At 39.1% G+C, this 24,646-nt stretch overlaps 1 protein-coding gene across 9 annotated transcripts in view; it reads left to right on the forward strand.

The window, feature by feature from the left end:
- The window catches only part of SATB1 (SATB homeobox 1), a 100,798-nt gene that overhangs the window by 54,235 nt on the left and 21,917 nt on the right, over positions 1-24,646 (forward strand). For all 9 annotated transcript variants that reach the window (XM_074371830.1, XM_074371837.1, XM_074371820.1 and 6 more), the window contains 2 exons: positions 4,962-5,174; positions 13,085-13,240. In XM_074371830.1, the coding sequence (XP_074227931.1) occupies positions 4,962-5,174; positions 13,085-13,240 (369 nt within the window). The remainder of the gene's footprint in view (positions 1-4,961; positions 5,175-13,084; positions 13,241-24,646) is intronic.

Below are 24,646 nucleotides of genomic sequence, written 5' to 3' on the forward strand. Positions count from 1 at the left end.
GTGTGAGTTGAGAATATTTTAGCCATTTAGCCATTGACATTAAAATCCTGGGTTTCATGTTTTAACTCTTAATTAGAGAATTTTCTCATCATCCTAATTGGGTCTCCTAAATTAAAACAAACCCCTCTCTTAAGACGTTCACTTATCACTATTAAAAAAATTAAAAAGTCTACCTTTTCTGAAAATTTGTGATGAAATTTATATAATTACTTGGGTTTTTTAAAATTTTCTTTTTAATGAAGTGTAGTTGATTTACAATGTTAGTTTCAGCTGTACAGCAAAGCAATTCAGCTATACATATACATACGTATATATACATATGTTTTCAAATTCTTTTCCATTATAGGCCATTACAAGAAATTGAATATAGTTCCCCATGCTATACAGTAGGTCCTTGTTGTTTATCTGTTTTATATACAATAGTGTCTGTCTGTTAATCCTGAACTCCTAGTAGAATTACTTGTTTTAAGGACTCTTTCCCTTTCTAAATTGATGGGTATATGTTCTTTAATTGCTACTGAAGGTACCAGCTTTTAGCATATGTCATTCATTCAGTTATGCCTACTTGATGTCTTTTTAATGGAAACCTATGGCTCACATTAATTGCCGAAGCCTCTAGATTTATACTTTTCAGTTCACTTCTCTGTATTATTGCTATTTAAAGGTTGTGATAGAAGAAACTATATTCTTTAGTGCTTTTTTTTTTTTTTTTAATAAAACCCAGAGTTTAACTCTGATCCCATTCTCTGCCTTTTTCCCTTTTTTTCCTCCCCCCCTCCTGGTCTTTGGCACACTTCATTTTCCAGTAAAATAAAGAATGAAGATGGATTATTCAAAACTGATAACAGTAATGGACCATCATGTAATGTTTTATTGAATTTGAGTTCTGTAAATTATGTGGTGGAGAGAAATTTGCCTGCTTAAGTATAACAGAAATCGCTCCTGTGTCCCTATAATTCTTCACAGTGTAATTTAAGAAAAGTCTACTATCCATATCACTATTGAATAAAAGGTAAAAAGGTGCTATTACCCCGACGTGACAGCTCTCGTTTGGCCTCGCAAACGACAGAGATAAATGTGTCTGCTTATAACTTATTTGGCCTGAGTCCAAGGTAGTGGGTGGAGTTTGAAAGTAGCCTTCCACCTGGACATGTGATTGGAAATTCACCCAACAACAGAGGCAGGTAGTCTTGAAGAATATTAATATTCTCCATGTTTTATTTTTAGGGGGAGGTTTTATCAAATCGTATTTTCCTGTGGAGGGCTTTGAAGTGCCACGAAGCTGATAAAATCTATTTGAATCAGTGATGATGTTCAAAGAGGAGACAAACTAGAGGCCAAACTGGCTTTTTTGTTCAGATTGGCAGTCTCTTTCACTTATCTGCCGTTTTAAAGAATTCGTAATTAGCTTTTGGAAGTGCTGATAATACTTACTGAAGGTTTTTTCTTTCTATTACAATTACTAATGAATTTTACTTGTAAACTCTTTCTGGAATGTAAAAAGAAAAAAAAAAGTTTAGGAATTCACCTGCAAGTTCACTCTTTAACTGGAAAAATTAGAATGCTCACAATCACTGTGTAACGACCGTGCAGACTGATTTTATGTTTTCAAGGGGTCAGAGCAAATACTGAATGATTTGAAGATGTGACGCACAACAAAAAGCAGCTTCTCATTCCCCAAAAAATCAATGTCCGTGAGGTGCTGGTAACTTTACATAACGGACCAATTCTCAAGTTCTTTGCAGAAACAAGAAGGACTAATGATTTTGCTCCATTTCATTCAGCAACTGTGTTATGTCCCTGTGGTGCACAGTAGTGATTCATTTTAGTCCTAGTGTGTCCGCCATAGCCAAGTATGGTACTTGACAAGCTTGATGTATTATCTTTTATCATGAAGAAGAGTTTTTGGTAAGACATCCCTCTTACTATGCACCATGGGGGATTACTACACATGACCTTGACCTAACTTGGCAAGTCCTAACTGTATTTTCAACCATGTGGAAATGCGAGACAAGAGCCATGGGCATCTTGAATCCATAAATGTGGCTACTCAAGTAACAGCAACCAGAATAGGACCAAAACATGCATTTCTGCATCCAGATTCTAATGGCAGTCATTTTGCATCCAGAATTTTCTCAGGTGATCACTTTTTTTTTTTTTTTGTAAGTAATTAACACTTTCTAATCAGGACATTTTCTAATAATATTTTCAAGCATTTCCACCAGGGGGCACTCCCCTCATTGAAAGCCTGGGCCAAGGAAAAAAAAAAAGAAAGAAAGAAAAAGAAAAACCCCAAAGGTTTGTAAAACACCTGAGACTGTCTACACCGGCTGCCTGAGTGTTCCAGGGTTTGAAATATCACTCCAGACTTTCAACATATTCCAGGCAGAAAAAAAAAAAACTGCACTTGCTTTAGTTAGAATAATTAAGTGGAAATAAAATGTTTTGCCCTGAAAACATTTTATATGCTCAAATGGGAAGTCATGCCAACATCAAAATATGGGGAGAGAAATTTCTAAATCCTCCCCCCAGGTGGCCTGCTGTCTTTTCCTTTAAGCCATACAGGAATGACTCATGTTAGCAAGACTTGACGTTATTGTGTATTTTTTCACATGCTGGCTTTCTCACTGTAGTTCCCTGCTGTCTCGGAAACATTCCTAACAGAAAGATGATATTTTGTTATTGGAGATTTCTGAATGCCTAACTTCAAATTTCCCAAATATGATAACATCCTAAGTGTTTACAGGATCTCTTTTGACTTGAAGTATTTTTTTTTTCAATTATGGAACAATTTAGTCTGGATAAACAAACATCGTAGAGAGTGCCACATAACTTCTCACTGAAGGCTCACCTTGAGCAAATTAATAATTACCAATAGACTTTTCCCAGGGGTAGCATATCTCGTCCTTAGGTTTGTCACCCATTTGTAATTTTCTCCTTCTATGGTCTGAATATATGTAATCCATTTAGTAAATATTTATCAAACACCTATGTGGCAGGCATCTTGCTGGGATGACGGATCATTCTACCCAAGGAATTTATAACATTGTATTTAGGTGTACCGGATGTTTCTACATCTTTCTGTATAATTAAGATATATTGCTTTGCCAAGTCCATCTTTTAATACCTTTTAAACTTTTTATCCCCATTTAGTGGGGAAGAGTGGAGAGCAAGGGTTATTTTTTCCCACCTGTTTTCCAACATTGTTTTGGAGACCTGGGTTTTTCGGTTCCAACGTGATACTTTGAAAACACAGTCTGATTCGCTGGCCTTGTGTGAATTAAATAGCTGGATGATTGACTGCCTTTTAGTTTGACTGAATTTTAGTTAAATTGACTGGATGTTGTGCTCTTGTGTAAACATGGTTGCAGTGGTACTTGTCAGTGTTATGAATGGAAGGACATGTACCCTTCATCCTTCAATAGCGTTTCTTAGGGTGAAACCAAAGGTTTGGGTCTCATTTGCATAGACACAAGTGATAGACTAAAGTGTACGCTTAAGCCCCCTGAGCCTATTGGAAGTTCTTTTTTAATAGCAGCCCATAGACCATTTTTAAAGTGGATAGTGCTTTTATATTGTCTATACCCAACTGTTCTATTGGGGCAGTAGGATACACTCTCCCAGAGGAATTGGGGATGAAACCAGGTTGGCAACTTCTAGAAAACCATTGAAAAACCGCAATGGTATAACCTGGGGCTCGATTATTTTGTCAGAACACTTAACCTCCTTTCCCCAAATGTATCGTGTCACCATTTCTGCAGGGTTATGAGAAAGTGAAATTTGCAGATTATTTGGAGATCTTGACATTTTATTCTGAGCTCTTGTGTGACGAGCTGAAATGTGGGAAGCAGACATGGCTTGGCATGCCAGGCATCGCTTCATGTGCGGCTGGAAGAGGTCAGGGCTGCTCAGCTCTAATCAAATGGAGAGAAAATGTTTCTAATCCCTGTATTTCATATAATCCCGTATATAATCCCTTAAACAAAAATGTGGAAAACCACCCTTTTTTTTTTTTTAAAGCATTTCTCCAAAAATTAAAGTAGTTGACATTGACAATACTCTGTTATTTGGGGAGGAACACCATAAAGGAGTTTACTCACGGTTTGTGAATTTCTTTATCACTAATAAAAATGTGTATTTCTCGAGAAATCTGATTATTACGTAATTTGACATTCTTTTCCTAGCATACTAAGATGGATTTTTGCAATGTGGCAAAGGGGTTGTGTATTTCAAATTGAAAGGCTGGCTTCTTAAGTTCAAAATTTCAACCTGTCACCCAGAGGTATCCTGGATAGGAAGATGGTATTTAGAATCATTAGGGTAGTCAGTATAGTTTCCTTAAGCAGTAAATAGAATCTCCTGTCCTCAACTCATTTGAAAACCATATCAATCAAATGACTGAAAAATCATTTGAAAACCAAGGAATAACTTAAAATATTGCCCATGAAAGCGTCGCGTAAATCTTAGACGATGCCCTAGTAATATTCTCTTTCCTAATACGTTGCAATCCATTTTCTAGTATTTCCTTTATAAATCCTGCTTCTCTAGAAATGGCTGGATATCTTTACATATGGGGCTGTTGGCATTCTACTGGCTTTGTCTGGGCAGCTTGCAGACTATACAGTTCAGCGCTGTTGTAGTAGGAGCATTTCATTTATTCCTAACTTCCCTCAGTCCTCTCTCCGTGAAAGATTTCATGGCAAGTTAAGCGACTCAAAGGAGGGAGACCAATTAGGCAGTTTCAGTTGATGTTATATGTACAGCGGAGGCTTAATAACATTAGGAATACAATTGAGGCTCTCTTCTCCACCATTTCAGTTGTAACTAATATATTCCTACGTGGAGTGGGTGCTCCGGCCGGTTCATTTTCTGAGCAGAGTGGAGGAGGAAAGGCAAGGACCGCGGACTCGGGCAGGGCAGAGCGGGGCGCACGCTCACCCTGTGCCTTTCGTCCCCCGCAGGGCTTGCTTTCAGAAATCCTTCGAAAGGAAGAGGACCCCAAGACCGCATCCCAGTCTTTGCTGGTAAACCTTCGGGCTATGCAGAACTTCTTGCAGTTACCGGAAGCGGAAAGAGATCGAATTTACCAGGATGAGAGGGAAAGGAGCTTGAACGCAGCCTCGGCGATGGGTCCTGCCCCACTGATAAGCACACCGCCCAGCCGCCCTCCCCAGGTGAAGTCTCTTTTTCCTTCTCACTTTTCTTTCTGCTTTTGGTTTAAAAAAAAAAAAAAAATGTCCAAGGGAGAATCTCGACAAGGTATTAGAAAGATAGATGGATAGGGGTTTACCAAAAAAAAAAAAAAAAAAAGTAGCTCATAGACTGCTTGAGGACATTTGGGTCGCAAATTACTCATTCTGGTATAAAAAAAACTACTGATTTAGATAGAGGGGGAAAAATTGCTTTGTGTTGCTTATTTTGGGGGTTCTTTGGGGTTGAAAAGTCATCTTTACATGAGATATTTGTCTCTTTTTTTTTTTTTTTTTTTGAATTATAGTTGGCTTACAATGTTGTGTTAGTTTCTGGTGTACAGCATAGTGATTCAGCTATATACATACATGTATTCCTTTTCATATTCTTTTTCATTATAGGCTATCTCCTACATAAGAAAAGAAAGTGTTAAGTAAAGAAGTATTTTCAACTCAATAGGGAAAAAAATGTAATGAAGTCAGTTTTATCCCTCCGAGTTTTAGATCCACCATTTGAATAGTAAATAAATAAAAATAAATAATTCCATTTGTATTTACCCTTTCCGATAAGAACTGCAGCTGGTCCCAATTACATACCATCTCGTTTGTAATCTTTCATAATTAAGTTTAATACAATCCTTGAAGGCAGCTTTAAATGGGGCTGATAAGGAATTCCATCTGTATTCCCAGAAATGGGCACATTTTCTATTTTCCAAATTTTTGCACTTTTTAGAAAGGGCAAAAGTCACCTTCCAGGTAATTTTGTGTGTACGCATCTGTATTGTTTTTTTTTTAATCAAGTTTAAAAGGTAGCCTCAAAGAATTCAAAAGAAGTTAATTTTCAGTACAGCTATCAGATAAAAGATTGACAGTGGTTTAGCCTTGAAATCCATAAGCAGATTTATTTCTTGCACCATTTAATTTGTGGCATGTGCAACTCTTAAAAGTAAGGTCAGCAAAAACTGGATGAAAAGTGAATATGGAATACAAATTTTAAGTATTTATGTAACATAATGTCATAATGAAATTATATCCTAATGTTAATTTCATCAGTAGTTAAAAAAATAACCATCCATTTCCAAGTATAGAAAGAGAGGAAACGCTCATTCAACACTAAAAATGAAACTGCCACAGATACTCATTTTAAATAAGGAATTGGCATAACATACAGCCACTTGTTGAGGGTCTTAAACTGCATAGTGTACTGTCCTGAAATGATTATTTTTTAGAAACATCACAAAAGTCCACTTTCTCCATTTTATTCAGTGAAAATCAATTTGGTCTTGGTGTCTATCAGAGCAAACTGTCAGGCAGTCATGGCTGTAACTGTGAGAAAGTCACGTTTCTCCAGCAGAAAAAAATGGCGTCTGTATCCATGCATACACACCCACCTGCCCACATTCACATGCTCATTGAATTTGATTTGTCAAGCCTTGGATGAAATAGTTCTTACAAAAAAGAGGGAGGAGTTCTTTACTTACATATATGACTTTTGTGAGAGTGATGAAACAGAAGGTAAGGTGCTTTGGACTTGATCTGACGCTTAGACCACTTAGTTGTGGCGTTTAGAGTTCACGGCATCCTTAGTTCATTTTGCTGCTACAGTCCTCACTGGAAGCCCTCTAGGCAGAATCCTTTTACTTATCACTTAGTCTGCAATACTAACAAAAGAATGGCTTGGTTAAGACCAGTATGAATTTAAGCATTGAGCTCTTTTTTTTTTAAGTCTATCCAAATATTTGACTTAGTATAGTAGTTTCTTAATATAGTTTTTGTTTTCTAATTTTTCTAGGACTTTAATGTTTTTATTTGTTTTCCGCATGTGATTCTGCTGTCTTTACCCATCAGGTTTTTTTTCTTTAGCCAAAGTTACATTAATTCTTAATTCATATTTATTTTTGTATACTATTAAGATATTCTTGGGTTGCTTTCTTATGTGTATGTCTAAAGACTATATGCTGACACGTTGGGATAGAAAATAGAATTTATTTTAGCCTGAATTACTGATTAACTGGTTGAGCCACCTTCAGCTGTGTATGTGTGTTCTCAAGCAGAGTTGAGACCACACCTTTGGTTGGGGTGGTTATTTAATCATTGATGGACGTATTAAGTCCATAGATAGTGTCACTTCTTACTGAAGCTCTTTCGAAGGAAAAAAATTTCCATTAACACAGTATTCTTGGCCATCTAACCAAATTCTGAAATGATCATCTGATAGGTGTGAATAATTTTATTTCACCGCCGTCATTTAAATCTTCAGGGTGTCTTGTGCGCCCTCATTGAGAATCCCCTTCCGTGACTTAACATCACCCTCACAGAGTTTGTTCACCTTTTACCCTTTGACACTGACTCAGTGAATAGAGTTTAAGGAAATTTTTAAGGTATGAGACGTATTATCAATGTAAGACGAGTACTTGGGATTTGGAAAAATGAGTTAGAGAGCAGCTGAGCCAGCACCGTTTTGCAGCAGTCGAAGTAAAATGCTTAGGCTGGAACCAGTGTATCACAGGTAAGGTTTAACACGCTAATTTACTAATGACTGGAGTGAAAGGGGGAAAAGGGTGAGACTGCAGTTACAGAAACAGACTGCAAAGTTTTGTCTTTCTTAATTTTATCTTTGGCCAGAGAGGAGTCTCTGTGACATCACTGTGCATTTCGTCCCCCTCCCCCACCTAATTTAGATAGAACATATTTTGAGCCAGATCTTTGGCTTGGGTTGGATCCAAACTGAATTGTTGAAGGCAGAGGTCCTTGGTGGCTCACAGAGGCCCCAGGCCACATCTAGATCTGAGAAATTGGATTCTCTTCCCTGGAGAGTTTAGGTCACATGGAAGATGTTTGGGGTGACCCTGGGTCATACTAGACAGAGGATCTAACTATTAAGGAACGCAGATTCTAAATCATCTTCAAGAAGGGGCTTCCTTCAGGCCCCAGGTTTTATTCTTAGTAATACCACCCCCCCAGGGAAAACCTAGATGAGCCTCGGGACGCCTCGGTGAGCTGTTCCCTGTCCGCACCTGTCCCTCACAGCTCCGTAGAGGTAGCCATGCCGGGAGCTTTGTCTCCTGGCTGGGGCAGTGGGCTCCAGGCCAGACCTGTTTGTCCAAAGCGTATTTTCCCAACTTATGTGCTCTTAATTCAAGAAATACGAATACCTTGCCCTTACGATGGTTCACACTTCTAAGCACCATCATGTACATGAATTCATTGAGTCCTCATGCCAACCAAGTCCAAGATTTAGTCAGTTTTTAAACCTGCCATTAAGTCTGTTGCCCACTTCAAGCTGCCTCCTCGAAACAGACATTTTAGAAAGGAGAAAGTGAAACTGGGGGACTCTCTCTGTTTGTCATGGAGGATGAGCAGTTTTACTGTTAGGTTAGGAAGAGGAATGTGTAGAGAACACTCTCCTGATAGACTGCATCACGTATGTGGCAGATGACCCACTTTGGAAGACTTTGAGTGATTGGGCATTTCTTCCAAACGTCACTAGTATGGACCCAACCCCTCCAAACGTCCCTGGTCTTAAAGGTTTCTTTTCTGACTGTGCTTAGCAAATTTTCCAGATGAGTTTACGAGATTGATTTGATTAATATTAATTAATTACTGTTTTCTGGGATTAGTCTATTCCAGATCAGTTTTAAGTTGGTTTCTGTGTAGGTGTGTACTTGTTATGGTTTTTAATTTGTGTGTTTTAATACGTGTTGACTTTTGGAGTTAAATTAGCAATTTCTGTCTTCATAAGGACTGTTTGACAGCCTGTAATCATCGGGTTATAACTTTTACGTGAATTATATCATTACTTTTGCCTTTATATTTTTTACATCTCATCATGTAATTCTTTGTTTTTCCCCCTAATGTAAGATGTGATATTTTATTACAACACTTTAGAAAATGTAGGGAGTTTATATAAGCAACATGTAATTAATTTAATCTGATAGCTGCACTTTTCTGTCCCTTTACAACAAATCCTTCAATAATATAATGAAACATAGATTCTAGTTATGGGCAGAAACTTCATACTTGATAAGTTTTATTTGTTATGAATCCCTTGACCAGTTTTATGTTAAGATTACTTATGTGCTTATAAAATGCTTCTCATTAATAGTCATCTTTTAAAAGCTAGAGGAATTTTGAAAGTCCAGATTTGGAAAGAAATGAATATTGTTTCTACAAAAGGAAGAAAAGCATTAAAAGATATCATCCTGATACTCAAAACAGTGTTAATATATAAAAATTTGAAAATAGGGACTACTTTTTTATCACCAATAGGAATTCCTCAGAGTAGCACATTTCATACACAGCATTACTAAGAACACACTTCTAGTTTGCATAACTTAACTAAATTCAGATTGGAGTCTTTAACCTAACAATAAGACCATTCGCCACTAAAAATTAGATGTTAATGGGCTAGACTTAGCAAAGGGCTGCCAAAAAGCATGTCTTAAAAAATAAGAATTTTTTCAAGTAAAGAAATCCTGTATAAAACATCATAACCTCCGTATATTTGCAGTGGTTTTTAAGATCAGTATTGGCAGTAGACAGACTTAAGTTCAGTTCTCAGCCTTGCCCCATGGACAAATCCCTTAACTTCTTTGTTAGTTTTAAAATGGAGACATTTTGCAGGTTAGAGTTCATGTATGTTAACACAGTACCCTGCTCATGATAAACAATTGATCAATGTTAGTCTCTGTTATCATTAATAATTGTTATTAAAACTCCATCAACCTTTATGTGTGTGCATGCTCTCACACACGTGTGCAATACGTGTGTGCAGGAAACTCCTCCCGCGTCAGGGGACGGCACAGTCACCAAGCAGGACCCCAGTGGAGTCCGTTCTGTGCAGCATGTACGTAGGTAGCACACGGGGGCGTGTGGAGTGTGTATGGTCCATTTTGTAGTGTGGGTTGATGGATTCAACAGTCCGTGAAGAAGCAAAAAAGCCTTTGCATGGAAAATGTGCGTCCTCCTGCACAGTTTCAATGAAATGAAACAGAGACCCCAGTGCTGCACCCTATCCCCACGTGGAAGGGTAAATACCAAAACTCCAATCCTTAACTACTTCCCCGGCGCCGCCGTAATGATGGAGTAGAACCCGCTACCTTGATAAAAGCTATTCGGAAAGCGACTGCATTTATTTTACCTCCTGTGTTATTTGCGGAGAAGAGCTGAAGAGTAGTTTGTTTTGCCTGGAATGAACTACTTTATGAATTTTAATGTGTGATATAATATTAAAAGCTAAACCAGGATTAAAGAAGATTTTTTTCGGTGCTAAGCTAAAATAGTACTTAGTAGAGTGAGGTATAAAAGATTCTTGTTTCCATTTTTACCTGGGGGAAAAAAAAATTCAGCTTTCATATTTTTGAAAAGCTGTCCAAGTCAGTTCCCCTTAAGCAATAGCTTGTGTTTAGGAAGAAAGAATGTGATTCCAAAATTCTAATAGCTTATCTGTGATAAGATGCATATCCAAGCCAACAAGATGATAAAGAAAAGCTTTTCTAAATATTTCTTAAGTGAGTAATACAGTTTCTTATTATTTTTAAAAGTTGTTGCTCTCGCTTTTTTTTTTAAGTGTTTCATGTTACTTCTTACCCACTTCTGATTGTGTTGGCTACTAGGAAATGGTTCTTTGATTTTTTTTTAATGATTTAAAAGTTTTGCTTTTTGGTTCAAGTTGTAATTGCTTTATTTAAAAAAAAAAATTAAAGCCAAGAAAATTTTAGCAAGAAAATCACAGGGTTGAAACAAATGATGATAGCCCACCTCGAAGATACATTCTTAAGCGTAATTTTTACAAAGGAATGAAAATTATTTTAAAAACACTGAGTTTCCAAAGTCTGCTCTCTGAACTATGCAGATTGCTACCAAGGAACTATTTCTTCCAGTGCGCTGGACTTCACGCCTCCATTTCCGTAACATTCAATTTTCAAAGCGATTGAAATGGCTTTTCTTTTCTCTTTCATTTAAGCAGTGAGAAAAATAGGTATTAAAAGGGACCCCATGGGGTGATCAAATCTATCCTTCTGCCTCAAAGCAAGACCACCCCAGAGCAAAGTTGCGAATCTCACCAAAGCAACTTTGTAGGCAATTTATGGTAATGCGTTAACTCTTCTGGCTCCTAAAGTGGTGTTTAGCAGATTATTGCTTCAAAGCCCTGTGTCTGTGCCTAGTGGTCTCCAGTCGTTAATATACCTCCGTGAGTGCCCTTGCTTACGAATCACAGAGCTGGCAGGGGACAGCTGGAAATCTAACCCCTGCTCTTGCCGTCTCTGTCCCCGGATGATGGTTTGGGACAAGCCAGTGAGGCTAGCCTGTTGGGTACTTGTCCTGCCTCACCTTCTGCGTCCTCACTTGGGGCGTGTGGTCCAGCTGTTTCTCATCGTCATCCTTTCCGTGCTCACAAGGGTCCAGGTGGGAGAGTCTAGCTGCCTCCTTCAGATAAGCCCGAGGTGAGTTCTTTTGCTAAATGGCTAGAAGTTAGGAGTCAGAAGGCACGTTTTAAAGGAGCCTCATCTTTACTCTGTAAGTGCAGGGAATTAAATTGCTTAGAATAACCTCCGCCCCTCTTTTGATATCAAATATTTAGGGGCAGGGTGAAATAAACATTGCAAGACTTGCTGCACAACCAGGAGGAATGTCATTTAGTGTCAGAAGATCATTTGTTTATCTTAAAATGAGCTTCATTTTCTATTGTTCATAGTGGATGAGAGAAATGGTCTGAGATGGTAAGTTTCTAGAGCACAGAAACCTGGGCTCTGTAAAGGACCCTAAGCAATGCGGTTCTTGATGACTCATTTTGTCAGGAGAAACATGGTCCTGCACCTGTGGTAACTTTTCATTTATGTTTTCATCAGTTTCCCAGAAAACAGCTGCCCCATGGTTCATATGTAAATTTTCCAGGCTGGTTCATGTATCTGCGTGATAAAGTCAAATTTTTATTTTAAAGATTTTAAGTTTTAAAGATTCTTTTTTAACTGTTGAAAATTAATGATGGCATCAATAAATCTTGAGGTTATTTGATTTTCCCAAGTTTTGTGGCATTTTTCTGCTGATACCCACTTATGATTATTCCCAAAGGCATTGATACTGACTTCACACTCAAAATTATACATTTTGCATATACCTGTAAAGTCACTGATGATATATTTTGTGTAACTTGCAGTCATATTCTATTAAATATTGTGAAACATTTTCTTATCATCTGGCTCCACAAGTCAAAAGGAAATAGTTATATACAGGGGTGCCAGGAAACGATGAAATAATTATACAGAACAGCTTGGACATGCACGTGTAAAATGCAACCAGCCTTTATGATAATTAAGCAAGGCACTCTACCTGTTTCATGGATGGGTAGAAGATTTAAATATGCAGCTCTGCAAATGGCTTTGTTATGGAAGACTTTTTAAATGAAACATAAGAGGAAAAGGCATAAAAGAAGAGTCTAAAATTAAAAAGGCCATAGTATGTAATCACTATTAGTGATGCAATTGTCTGTCAGGCACCCGGTACCCAGTGAAGATACGGCAGTGTGCATTATAATTTTAATTGTGAATTTCCTTTGTTAGAATGGCAATGGAAGGTAATTGGGAAACAATTAGTTTAGGGTTTTCAAGTCTTTGAAACTATCCCGTTTTCCAGAAAACTTACTTTATGGCATTATAATTCCTGGCTGTCAGCTGGCGGTTGCTGTCATATTACAGATGCAATCACCTGTGACAATGTGACTCCCTTAACTTAAGCAATCTGATCTCCGGGTAATAACTAATGTTGAATGACCGCCCTGTTGGTCACCTTGATCGTAAAAGGAGCGACACTGTCCAGTTTGGATGCCTAGCCTGAGAAGCTTCAGAACCATTTGGCCAGTGGAAAATGACGGGCATGTCCAAAATGTTTTGTAGGTGAAAACGGCTACTATTGCCACGGAGAGAAATGGGAAACCAGAGAACAACACCATGAACATTAATGCTTCCATTTACGATGAGATTCAGCAGGAAATGAAGCGCGCTAAGGTTTCCCAAGCACTGTTTGCAAAGGTGGCAGCAACCAAAAGCCAGGTAAGAGCCTCTGTCAGGCATTGAGAACTCTGAGCTGCGTTACCTGGGAAAGCCCACTCAGAGGGGTATCACTTCTCAGTTGGAACTGGTGTCCCTGAGAGGTCATGGTCTCCAGGGTTATGGACAGAACTCTGTGATGAAACACGGTGTTCAGATTCAGGGTAACAGACACTTGGTTGGGTTTCCTCCAACACTCACTCTCCAAACCACGGATTTCTCGGCAAGTCCCCGAGTCGGTTAACGTTTACAGAAGCGTATTGTCATGTGTCATTCCTCCAGCTGGTCTAGGTAGTGGAACAAATAACTTGAATTACTATTATTTCATTAGTACTTCGATGACTTTCATTTCCATCCTAAAATACTACAAACATGATCTTTTTTTTCTGTTCCAACTCAGACATCTGAAACTATTAGGTGCACTTATTAAAACAGACACACATACTCACATATGTGTTTGCATATTAATGATTTTAGTTTTTCTATAAATATATGTAATATGTAAGTATATAATGTATAGTAAATAAAATAAATATAATAAATATATAATCATAATAAATAAATATATATAAATAATAAATATATATGATACAAATTTAATTACAATTAGAAAAACTGCCTAAATCTTTTGACTTATAAAGGAATAGAATGGAATTGGAGAAGTCAAAAATTCCTACAAGATGAAGACATAATGAAGGATGGATAATGGAGTCTTTTATCAGTAGGGTTGTCATATGTTGATCATATATGTTCATCCAAAGTAGAGTCATCTTTGTAGGAACAAACTTAGAGTTATCTACAACCCTGTGTTCAAAGCTGAGAATACTTTTAAAGGACTGGAAGGATACTGAAGTCTCTTCCCGTTTGCAAAAAGATTTGAAAACACTATCAAGGTGGGACTGAGAGGCAGTCGGGGGATCGAATGAGATTTTAACAACTTGAAATTTTAAACAAATATACTTCACTCTCATTAATGAACTCGCCTTTATAAAACAGCCTGGCTGCTGTCAACTTCGGATAAAATGATACAATCCTGAGAGTATTTCCAATATGACATATTTACCGTACGATACTTTCACGATTCACTTTTTCTGAAATTATCAACGTTAATAGCGGTAACTTGAGGGGAATTTTGCTTTGGAAACGGTTGTTCTTGTTTTAAGTTATAGGCTAGATGAAATACTTCAGGGATATCTTGGAAATGTTATATAAAAATGATTAAACTCAAGCTGTGGACTGTAAAAATTACAGCTTTATAGGCCACACGCCTGCCTACCCTTCAATCACTGTCAAAGTGATAATTTCTACAATAATATGTTTCTTTTATTGTGAGATTCTAAACATCAAGTGCTGTTTAAACATTAAACGGAATTGTTTATGTTAGCGCCTCACTCAGTGTGTCACACATCGGGCCACCGTAATCTCTCATGGAATGTAAAATTCTGTCATGAATCATGGCTTGTATATCAGAAATTACTGTAATTTTGATTGGAAATTACAGGGCTCTTGAAATGTTTCTAATTATGATAGAATGTTAGAGCCGCTTCAAACCTGTGTGCGTCTTTAGATATCTTCACTGACATGCCAAGACGAGGCATTGAGGAGAAATGTCCTGCTCTCGCGTCATCCTCCCACCCTGCACCTTCTTGTTTGGGCCACTTAGTCTAATTATGATGAGGATCTCATATTTAAACATATATCATCCTGTCTTTCTTTCTGATTCTCCATCTCTTCTGACCTGTCCCATTAAATGATGGAAACTCACAGTCTGTCTTCCTACAGGGCCACTTTCCCCAAATCTCCAAGGTAGGCAGACAGAGAATCGAGGTGTGTTATTGTGATGAGGGTCTGCCCTAAAACCAACCAACAAAAATAAATCTTGAAAGTTTTTGATGCTTGGCATCAGTCATTTAATGACCGCCTGCCCCGCCCTCCTTCCTGGCTAGAGCATCGCTTCTTCTGGCCAGCAGCTTCTTTTGCTACCTTTATTCTTTTCTTTCTTTAAAATGAGATCCCAGATTCTCCGCACCTGGGCGGGGTTTCCGATGTGCGGACTAGTCACACAGTGGCAGCTGTTGGTTGATAGCGAGTGTGAGTCATGTTCTGAGTGTTGTGTGTGATCATGTGAGTCATGTTCTGAGTTTCTGAACATCCTTGTTCCTTGTACCCCTGTCCTGTGAAGCTCCCCCTGAGTCACCTTCAATGATGTCGGTTGGCAGCTTCTGTGTATCTGCCCTCATGGTGTGTTCCCCAGAACCCCCAAAGCTGCACGCTGTCTCCTCCTTGCTGGTGGAAAGAGAATTCAAGGGGGCCAGTTGTAGGCTATTGGGGTCCAGCCAACTGTTAACTTTCATTCTCTCCAGATAGGTATTCCTAACTACTAATTTACTGTAACTTCCTAGCAGAGCATTTTTGTAGCTTTCTCTTAGCTGTTCAGTTTTGATGTTAGCACAGCCCTCTTTACGAAAATATAAAGATGGATGATTACTGAAAAATAAGACAGTCCAAAAACTGCATGTATCCCCAGGAGAGGAGGTCTGACTTCACAAGGGAAGGTCATCATTTACTTAAGTTCTGTTCTCCTGCCGTGATTTTTGTGAAGGAAATAGAAAAACTAAAACACAAAAAAAGAATCTTCCAATCAGACTGACCTTTTTCATAGTCAGAATTCTTAACGTGTAACAGAGTTAGTTATTCCTTGGAAGCAGGTGCTGAGGCTTGTCAGAGTGAGGCAGGGGTCCCCCCAAATGAAGGGCATGTGAAGAGGGAAGAGCTGGGACCACTCGTATCTCAGCTGGTCCAGCCGCAGCTGCTTCTGTGTCTCGCCCTGATTCTCTAGGTTGGCTTAACATTCATCACCCCTGTTGTGCTAGACCCCACCGTGTGTTGTAGATGATCTGCATTTAGTTCTCAGGATAACCCTGTGGGCTGCAACGTTGATTTCCTCGGTTACACCTGAGAGTCACTTGACTAATAAGAAGCAGGGCCAGCCCCGAATTCTCTGCATCTCCCTGACAATTGCAGTGTCTCCTCAGGGTTCCAGGGAGCATCAAGACTGAAGTTATCCTCTGCCCCACGAAAGAGAAATTAAGGGATGCTGGATGACTTGATAGCGGAAATAGTGGGGACTTTCCTTTCTTCATTGACATATTCATGGAATATGGCTTCTTGCCTACATAGGGCCCTCGGAATCCAAGCTCCTTCATGGCTGTTTGGGGCTGGGGTACGGAGAAAGGGTAGTGATGGAGGACTCAAAGGAGACTACAGTCCAAGCTGTGTCACTGGTGTCAGAGTATTGGGAAATGATTTAACCTTAATGAGCCCAGAATCCTTTTTCACACGGGAAGGGGTCACATGCTGGACAGAAGAGCTTTTAAACTGACAGCACTGCGCACAAATGGATAATGTCTTAGAACGTGCTGAGCAAGGAGCTCAGACCTCCACACGGAGTGACGTATGTATTATCTCTGTATGTATCTCAGAAACCTTTCTGTTTCAAAGGTAACGCTTTCAAGTCGGGCCCCTGCATGGCAGGCAGCATAATTATTTTAAAGATGACAGCCCCAGAATGTCGTGGAACCAGACCCGTCGTCACTGTGGCATGCAGTGACTAAGGCACAACGTATTTTCAGTAAAAGACACCGACTGCAGATTCCACCATTTCACTTGTATTATATTATCTCTTCTCTCCGATGAGTAATAGAAATGAGATTGTTTTTAGCCCTAATAGAAATGTCTGAATAAAATATGCATACTGAAGGCAGGCTACTTTTTGTGCTTGAGTAGGAAAGCAGGCTCGTGCAAACTTTAAAAAGATGAGATGTTCTAACCATACTGCGAATAACGCCAAATGAATACATTTTATATTCTGAGTATTCAAATAAGAAGCCTTTTTTTTTTCCAAGTGAATCGTATTGGAATTTGATCAAACATTTAGTCTGATAACATTCAAATAATTATGAGAGCAGAATTCACTAATTTTACTGTTTTTTAAAAAAATAGTTGATTTGGGTAATAACCATTATGGTATCAAGGTTCAGTTACTGTTCATTGGTTATAGTGTTTTCATATGGGAGATGGAAATGGAATTTTTTCCTTAATGGTGGCAGATGTTGGAATCTAATTTTATGCCACAGCAAACCCCCTGAGAGCTCTGGGACTAAAGGTGTATGTCCAGCAAGGGGACATTAGCAACACCAGAAGCCTTGCCTTGTACATCGAATTGTTACATTGATTTTCATGTCTGCAGCGTTAGAGCTGCAAATGCAGTAACGCAGGCAGAGGAAAGGCTTGTACAGAGCCGCTGCCTCGCCGCTCGCGTTTGGAAAATGATTTCTCTCTGGTGCTTTAGTGAACAGGATGCTTCTTTGAGGTAAAGCCACGAGGTGATGTAAGTTCTATTTGACTGAACGTGTTTTCCAGAGTCTTCTGCAGTCTCTCCCCACCAGTCCTGTGGAGTTACTGGACTCTTTGGTTGCTACACCTTCACCTGGTTGTGATAGGTGTGGTTTTTAACCCTCAAAAAAAAATTCCTGCCTCTGTGAAGGTAGCAGGACCAGTAGAAGAAACCAGAGAATTCAAAGGCGTTGGCTTTCTTCCATCGACTTTTCAGACACTTGTCATTGAGATTCAAGACCTCTAGGATGAAAGAGAAGGGAGGGTGAGAAAGCTTTAGCGCTCTTTGGGCTTGTAGGTGGGTGGGAGCGGGCGAAGCGTCTTTCTGACCTTTGGATTTGGAAATTCCTAGATGGTGATCGGAATGCCTTAGATACAAGTGACATATGATATGTCACAAATCAGTGGCGGGGGGGTAGAAATAGGGCTAAAGATGTCATTTTCATGGCTGGTTATAGGAATCTACGGTGATAAAATCCAGGGGGGCAAAAAAAAAAAAATCACAGAACCATGACTGCGTGCTGTATTCTAGCACGTCAGTGGAGGCATCTTTTATTTTGTTAGAATTAAATCACACTCCCTGGAAACGACACTGTGAAGCTCTGTGCTGATTCATCCTTTTCGAATGTTCATGTAACCAGACTTTGCGGCAACACGACTTTACCTGGGTGGCCTCCTGTTTAAGACGCGCAGGAGGGCCCTGCGGATGGGAGAGTCACGCTTCCCGTTACTTCTGGTGCCGCACGCTTCGCTGGCAGTCTGGGGGAAGATCTAGCGCCGTGTCCTCAGAGCCCCTTCTCTGAGTTTCCTTCAGCCAGGATCTAAGACAGGGACTGCCTCTTCACACATTCTCCACCTAGTGTCTTATTTTATTTTATTCTTTTTTAATTGGGTAGAGGGGACCCTGGGGAGATAGTTTAGGTTTCCCTGGAACATCTTCTGTGGAGGAGGACGAGGCAGGTTGGTTGCTTGAAAGGAGAGCAAGAAGAGACCTGAGACATCTCAGCTCTTCCCGGGGTTCAGTTTAACCCACATTTGGGGAGGCCCCAGTGCTGCCTTCTTGATAAGAAGGACGTGGGGTCCCATCCCTCTCCTACTGAAGGTGCCCCACATTGGTAGGTATCTCTGAAAATCTCCACTGTCTAAATTTTGGGAATCCACACTGGATTTCATTCTCTACAGTGTAGACCTTTCTTTATGTCTCTAAGTTGACTGCTAAACTGAACTCTTAAAACATAATGGCTTTAAATGCATAAATATTGACATACTCTTAACAGTTTAAAGGTACACGATGGTCTGTTATGTGATGTTTTAAGAACTAAATTTGTGAATCTGAATATGAGCCTTTCTCATATTTCTGTTATTAAAAAAGCATATGTTTTCATTAATCTAGGCTTTGATCAAGGAGGTTCAGAATTATTAAATAGAACACGTATTTGCCCATTATATTGTTGGCTAAAAAATGTCAAGGGGTGTTTATCCCTTAGACACTGGACATTTTCTATTTAAACAAGTTGGACAGAAAATGTGTGGTTATCTTATTGCCACCTTTAAATCATTAAACAATTTCTTTTCCTCTAAATTTAAAATTAATTAACTAGAGTCCTGTAAATATCTCTTCCTTATTCTCCCATCAGTAAGTTAATAGTAACAGGTATAGTCATCACTCGTTAAGCCTGGTTTCCCCATCTTGAGAAAATGTCATAAGAAAATTTTCATCAAGATTTGAAAAGAAGCACCTTGTAAACATTGAGCCAACTCTTTCAAGAGGATCATCACATGAGGAAGTCTAGGGAAGGTCACCCCAGAAGTGGTCCACTTTAAGGCAAGCTAGTCTCATGCATTCTAAAGCATGAATAGCCCAATTGTATTTGTAGAATCTGCTTTAATCTGAGGCCCTTTTTGTCCTGAAATGTAGTATAAGTTGAAAAATGTGGACTCAGAATATCCTATGAAATTTCCTCTTTTTGGAAACTCTTCTGTCAACAGCTTTGACAATTGAAGAGTTAAAATTCTTCAGGACAGGATCCACTAGCTACAGAATGGGAGTAGGGAAGAGATCAAACCAGTGGGGTTTAACTCTTAGTAGGAATTAATTTTACAACAATGTCATTCAGTTAAACGTAGCTAGCACATAATTACAGCACTGATACAGTTCTTTAACAGACTACCACGGTAAAATACAAAGTGTGTTCTCTGAAGTCTCACCAGTTGTCTTTTATGGTTTGGGTAGTAAAAAGAGGTTTTATTTTAGCTTTATCTTCTTTTTTCCCTCATATGAGAAATGAAAATAAAGGCCCTGTGAAATGAATGAGCTATGAAAATGCATTTATGCAAAATGACAATAGAAAAATAGCTCCGGAAGAAACTGCACCATTAAAATTTCACATCACTGAAAGGTGCTAAGAGAAGGATGGAAAAACTTCTGTTGGTGATGTGAATCTGATGTAGGATTTTTCAGTCCTGCCAAAAGAATACCTTCCAGTACCTTAAAAAGTAACCTTGGAGGTTATTCATTTTTTGTAAGTGTAGTTGTTCTGCTTCGAATACATGCAGTTCTTCTGCATGACAAAATGGCATCTGAATCAATAGGCCACCCATTTAAAAAATATATATATGTTTTAGAGATTAGTAGATATATAGCCATTTTATAATTTCTCATTAAATTCCTTGTAGAACTATCAGCTGCAATCCATGGGTAGCACTGTCAAACAATTGCTACATTGATGAAATTGTCCTTTTTCTAAATCTTCATCTACTTCTATTGTATGTTAATAGAGAACCTATTCTCCTTTGATTTCTTGATTCAACAATTCCAGTTGCCTTTGTGTACTTTTTGGGTTTTTTTTTCCTTTAACAATTCCCTTTTCAACCAGTGTGCTTCAGGAATCGGGTTTAAAACACACTGTTTCATAAACTGCCAGCCTCCTCGGCCGCCTCAGTGCCTCTGATTCTGTAAATCAGATCATAGGCAGCATGCTGTCATATAATAAGGTGTCTGATCCTTATTACCAGTTTGTTGATGCACAGACTCCTTCAAATTGACCATTGCAACACATGGTTTCCCCTGAAACTAGCTGTGATAATTAGCGTGGTTCTAATGAGACAGAATGTCACTGATCTTGTGCTGAACTGTCGAGTACCAACGCTACGGATGGGAACTGTCAGAGCCTGCCATCTGTGACAGCGCTTGGCGTATTCCAGGGGCAAGGTAGAGCATGCTCAGTAGAGTGTTTTCAAACAAATGGCCCTTTTCTTGACGAGGGCTCTGTGTTCCGTTCAACTCAGACAATGTTTGCCCCAACTTTGGCCAATGCCGAAACCCATTTTGAGATCCAAACGCGAATAAATATTTAGATCTCTGTGATGTGTTACCTAAGAGAAGACTCCTTTGTTTAGCAGGTGAATTTTAAGCAGCATTCCTTCCCCTGGTTTGTGAGCAATTATTTATTTATTTTTTTGCTTCTGTTTTTGTTTTTGTTTGCGTCTCCTGATTGCCCCGTATTGTGAGCAGGAAAGCACTCATTTAAGCTACTTTTTCCCCCAATTTGAACATCGCCTTGTTTAAAAGCGATCTGTTGGGGAGTGGGGAGGTCTTGACAGAATGAAGCAGTTTGACTGAGAGAGGGGAAAGGAAAAATCGTTCCGAGTGTGTCTAGAAGCACACCCGCTGAAGAGCAGAATTAAAATGGACAGGACCGTTAGAGCCGGGGGCTCCGGAGGGAAGCGGAGATGTTTTTGCCGGAGTAAAAAGTCCAGTGCTGCTTATCATCCCAAAATATGCTTTGTTGCTTTTTATTTCCTCGTCTCTGGCAGACCACACAGGGCTTGTTCTGAAGAACATTTTCACTAATCTGATCAGGCAGCCAAATACGCCGGGAAAACTGCTTTAATGATCCCACTAATTACCTCAAGTCAATATGAACTGTATTATTAGACTGAGGGAAAATATTCCATTAGGTCTCCCCCTTGGGAGTTTCTCCGCTTTGTGATGTCACCGAAGCCTTCACCCTCTCGCTTGTAATTAATTTTATTTACACACGCAGGCACGCACAAGGTCACACCTGCACAACCGGCGCTGGCCAGGGAGCTCGCGGCACTCCGGCTTAATCAGATCTGTCATAATTACCATTCTGCATGTTTCTGACACACGCTGTGAAATATTTCAATTTAACTGCCGCTACCAGCACAACCAGATGTAGTGCGAGTGAGGCTGCATTGGAAATATTATTCCTCGGGATAAACTCTCTCCTCCTCCCCTCTCCTCCCACCCCCCCAGCCCGGCCTCCCCGCCTTTGCAGCTAATGTGGCACAGAAGCTGATAGATCCTGTAAATCTTGAATGCAGCGCTAGATTGATAACAGGCGATTAGACAGTTTAACCACAAACAGCTTGTTCATTTTTCACAAATGAAAACCACATGTGGTGTAACTAAAATTTCAGCCCCCCCCCCTTTTTTTTAAGAGTGGGGGCATGTCTGTGTGTGTGTGTTGAAGATGTGCTTAAATAAAAATAAAAGGCAAGGAAAGAAGTTAAGTGTCTAGAAAAATGGAGAAGTGGCCTAGTTTTTTTTTTTTTTTTTCCAGGTTTTTTAATCCAAACTGTCATCAAATTCCATTTTTTCACTTTCACCAAAACTTGAATGGGAAAAAGATTTCCTGTTTTTTTCTGTTTTTTTTTTTTTTTTTTTTTTTGGATGGGGGTGATAATATCCCTTTAATCTCTGCTTTTTTTTTTTTTTTTTTTTTTTTTTTTTTAGTGTTGAAACTTACTTGAACATAAATTCTGGAAGAATTTCTGCAGTGGGCATATGCAGTTTTTATGATTTGTTTTTTAATGAAAAGTTAGTTTAGGCATGCTTGGTCGTATCCCAGACAGCCCCAAAACAGAAATGGACCCAATCAGAAGATTGATTGTCTAGAGAGGTGTGTTGATTTGTAGAATGACTTTGAAAGGTAGAGTTGAAAACCAGCGAATTCCGCTTCTGCAGAAATATTGGCGCTAACAGGGCAGAAGTAGGTAACCATATGAGGCCAGAATTATCACCAGTCTCAGAAGAATCCAGTCATAAAAAAATTGAAGTACTGGAGCCATAAGAAGGGAAATAAGCTGGTGGAAAACTAAAATTAAGAGAGGAGGAAGAAATAGGATCGGCGGTGATTCAGAATCGTACCTCTAGAGAAGGTTTACAACGATCCACTTTAGAGAACATTTAAAACATACATAGAGCTAGTTAAATGTCTTTTAATACCAAATAAAGCACATGCTTTTTCTTTTTATCTTTATTTTTGTTTTACAACTTAAGTTATGAACCTCGTTTGGAAGCTTCCTAAAATTCTGTGGTGATTTCTGCTGTCAGGCTGATAAGAGGTGCTGTTTCCCCTAGGACACTGGGTTTTCCCCCTTTGTCCCCTTCCTTTAACCATTTTCCCTCTTCCTTATTTTCTCACATTAAAAAAAACCCAAAAAACAAAAAAAAAAGTCCAATTTTTCACTGTTTTGTGTTTGCTCCATAATATCTTTGAAATCTAGCATTTTTCCTGTCTATTCTTACTGTCTTCTGGTCTCCATGTCACTTTAGAGGAAAAGAAAGTATTTGCCTTTTAGCTGGAGCCCTTCTTCCATCTCAGATGCTAAACCATTCACGTAGTTCCTACCTACTCATTAGGTCAGTATCTTCGAACAGTCTTTACCTTCATTTGTAGTCATTTTGCAAGTTACAGTTATCGTGGAAGATTGGCTCCAAGCCTCAGATCACCGGTCTGTCAAAGTACCGATTTCTCTGAGTACAGATACCACCTCAGAATCCTTCTTAACACAGAAGTGAAAGCACTAGTCGCTAATCAGTGCGACCCACCTGCCACAGCTGCGGTCACTTGTGTTTTAGGATTCCCAAGAAGGTGTTTGACGTACATAGCATAGTTATATGAGGATGAGTCCAAGAAATAAGAGTGAAGGTTCACGTATAACTGAAAAATTGTGCTCTACGCTGGAATTTGATACAACATTGTAAAATGACTATAACTGAATAAAAAAATGTTAAAAAAAAAAAAAAAAAGAAAAGTGAAGGTAAAAAAAAATTATAATTTATGACTTCATTGCTACTGCCCTTGCTTTAATGACCCTGAAGATTTTGCACAGCTACTTCAGGATATGTTGGGGATAGGCCAGAGTGCAAATTGAATCACATTGTGCAGTCATTGGTAAAAACTCACTACTTAAAGGAAACTTGACTTGTTTCTTTGCAGCTGAAAGATTTTATTTATAATCTGAAAACTCTTCCCTAGCTTTCCATGTTGGCAAACTTTAGTTTTCATGTGCTAAGATTTCTTTCTTTCTAAGCACACCTGTTGATACGAAAGGAAAGAGAAAAGAGAACGAAAAAAAAATCAGAATTGCTGTTTAGGGATGCTGGAGGTATATATGGAATTTGAGGATGTGTCTTTCCATTAAATTTAATGAGACTGCAAGAATCCCTTTATTAAAGAGAAATACTGTCATTTTCTTTAAGGACGCTGCTAGGTCCCTGTCTAAAAAACAGTATATTTTGCAGGGATCTGTTAGCAAGTCCCAGCTGAAGATTCAGTAGAAAAGTAGTTCACGAACTTGACCCTGAACTCAGTCCACCTTCCTCGACCACTCTGCAGTCTCTCTTCTCTGCTGCCCTCGGATCCTTAGGAAAACGTACAGGAAGAAAAAGCAGTTTCTTTGAATGCCTTCTGCTATTTTCTTTTGGACCCACTGTCTGCATTTCTCAGCAGCATCGCTGAAGTCAGCAACATCCTTTAGAGCATAGCTCACGTTTTTCATTCCAAGCTGAAAGGGGTGGGAGGGCGTGGTTCCTGGTTATCCACATCAGACAGAAATAGTGTTGATCTGCAAACTCAACATGCAGTGTATGTAATAACTTGTACAAGGACTGCATCTTTTAGAGAAGGCAATGAGGATTGCACAGAGTTGGGGGGGGGGGTGTCCCGTTCCACTTTTACCATGTTGTGTAGCCCCAGGCAAGTT

The sequence above is a fragment of the Camelus bactrianus genome, chromosome 1 (genome assembly GCF_048773025.1).
Source record: "Camelus bactrianus isolate YW-2024 breed Bactrian camel chromosome 1, ASM4877302v1, whole genome shotgun sequence".
NCBI classification, from domain to species: Eukaryota; Metazoa; Chordata; class Mammalia; order Artiodactyla; family Camelidae; genus Camelus; species Camelus bactrianus.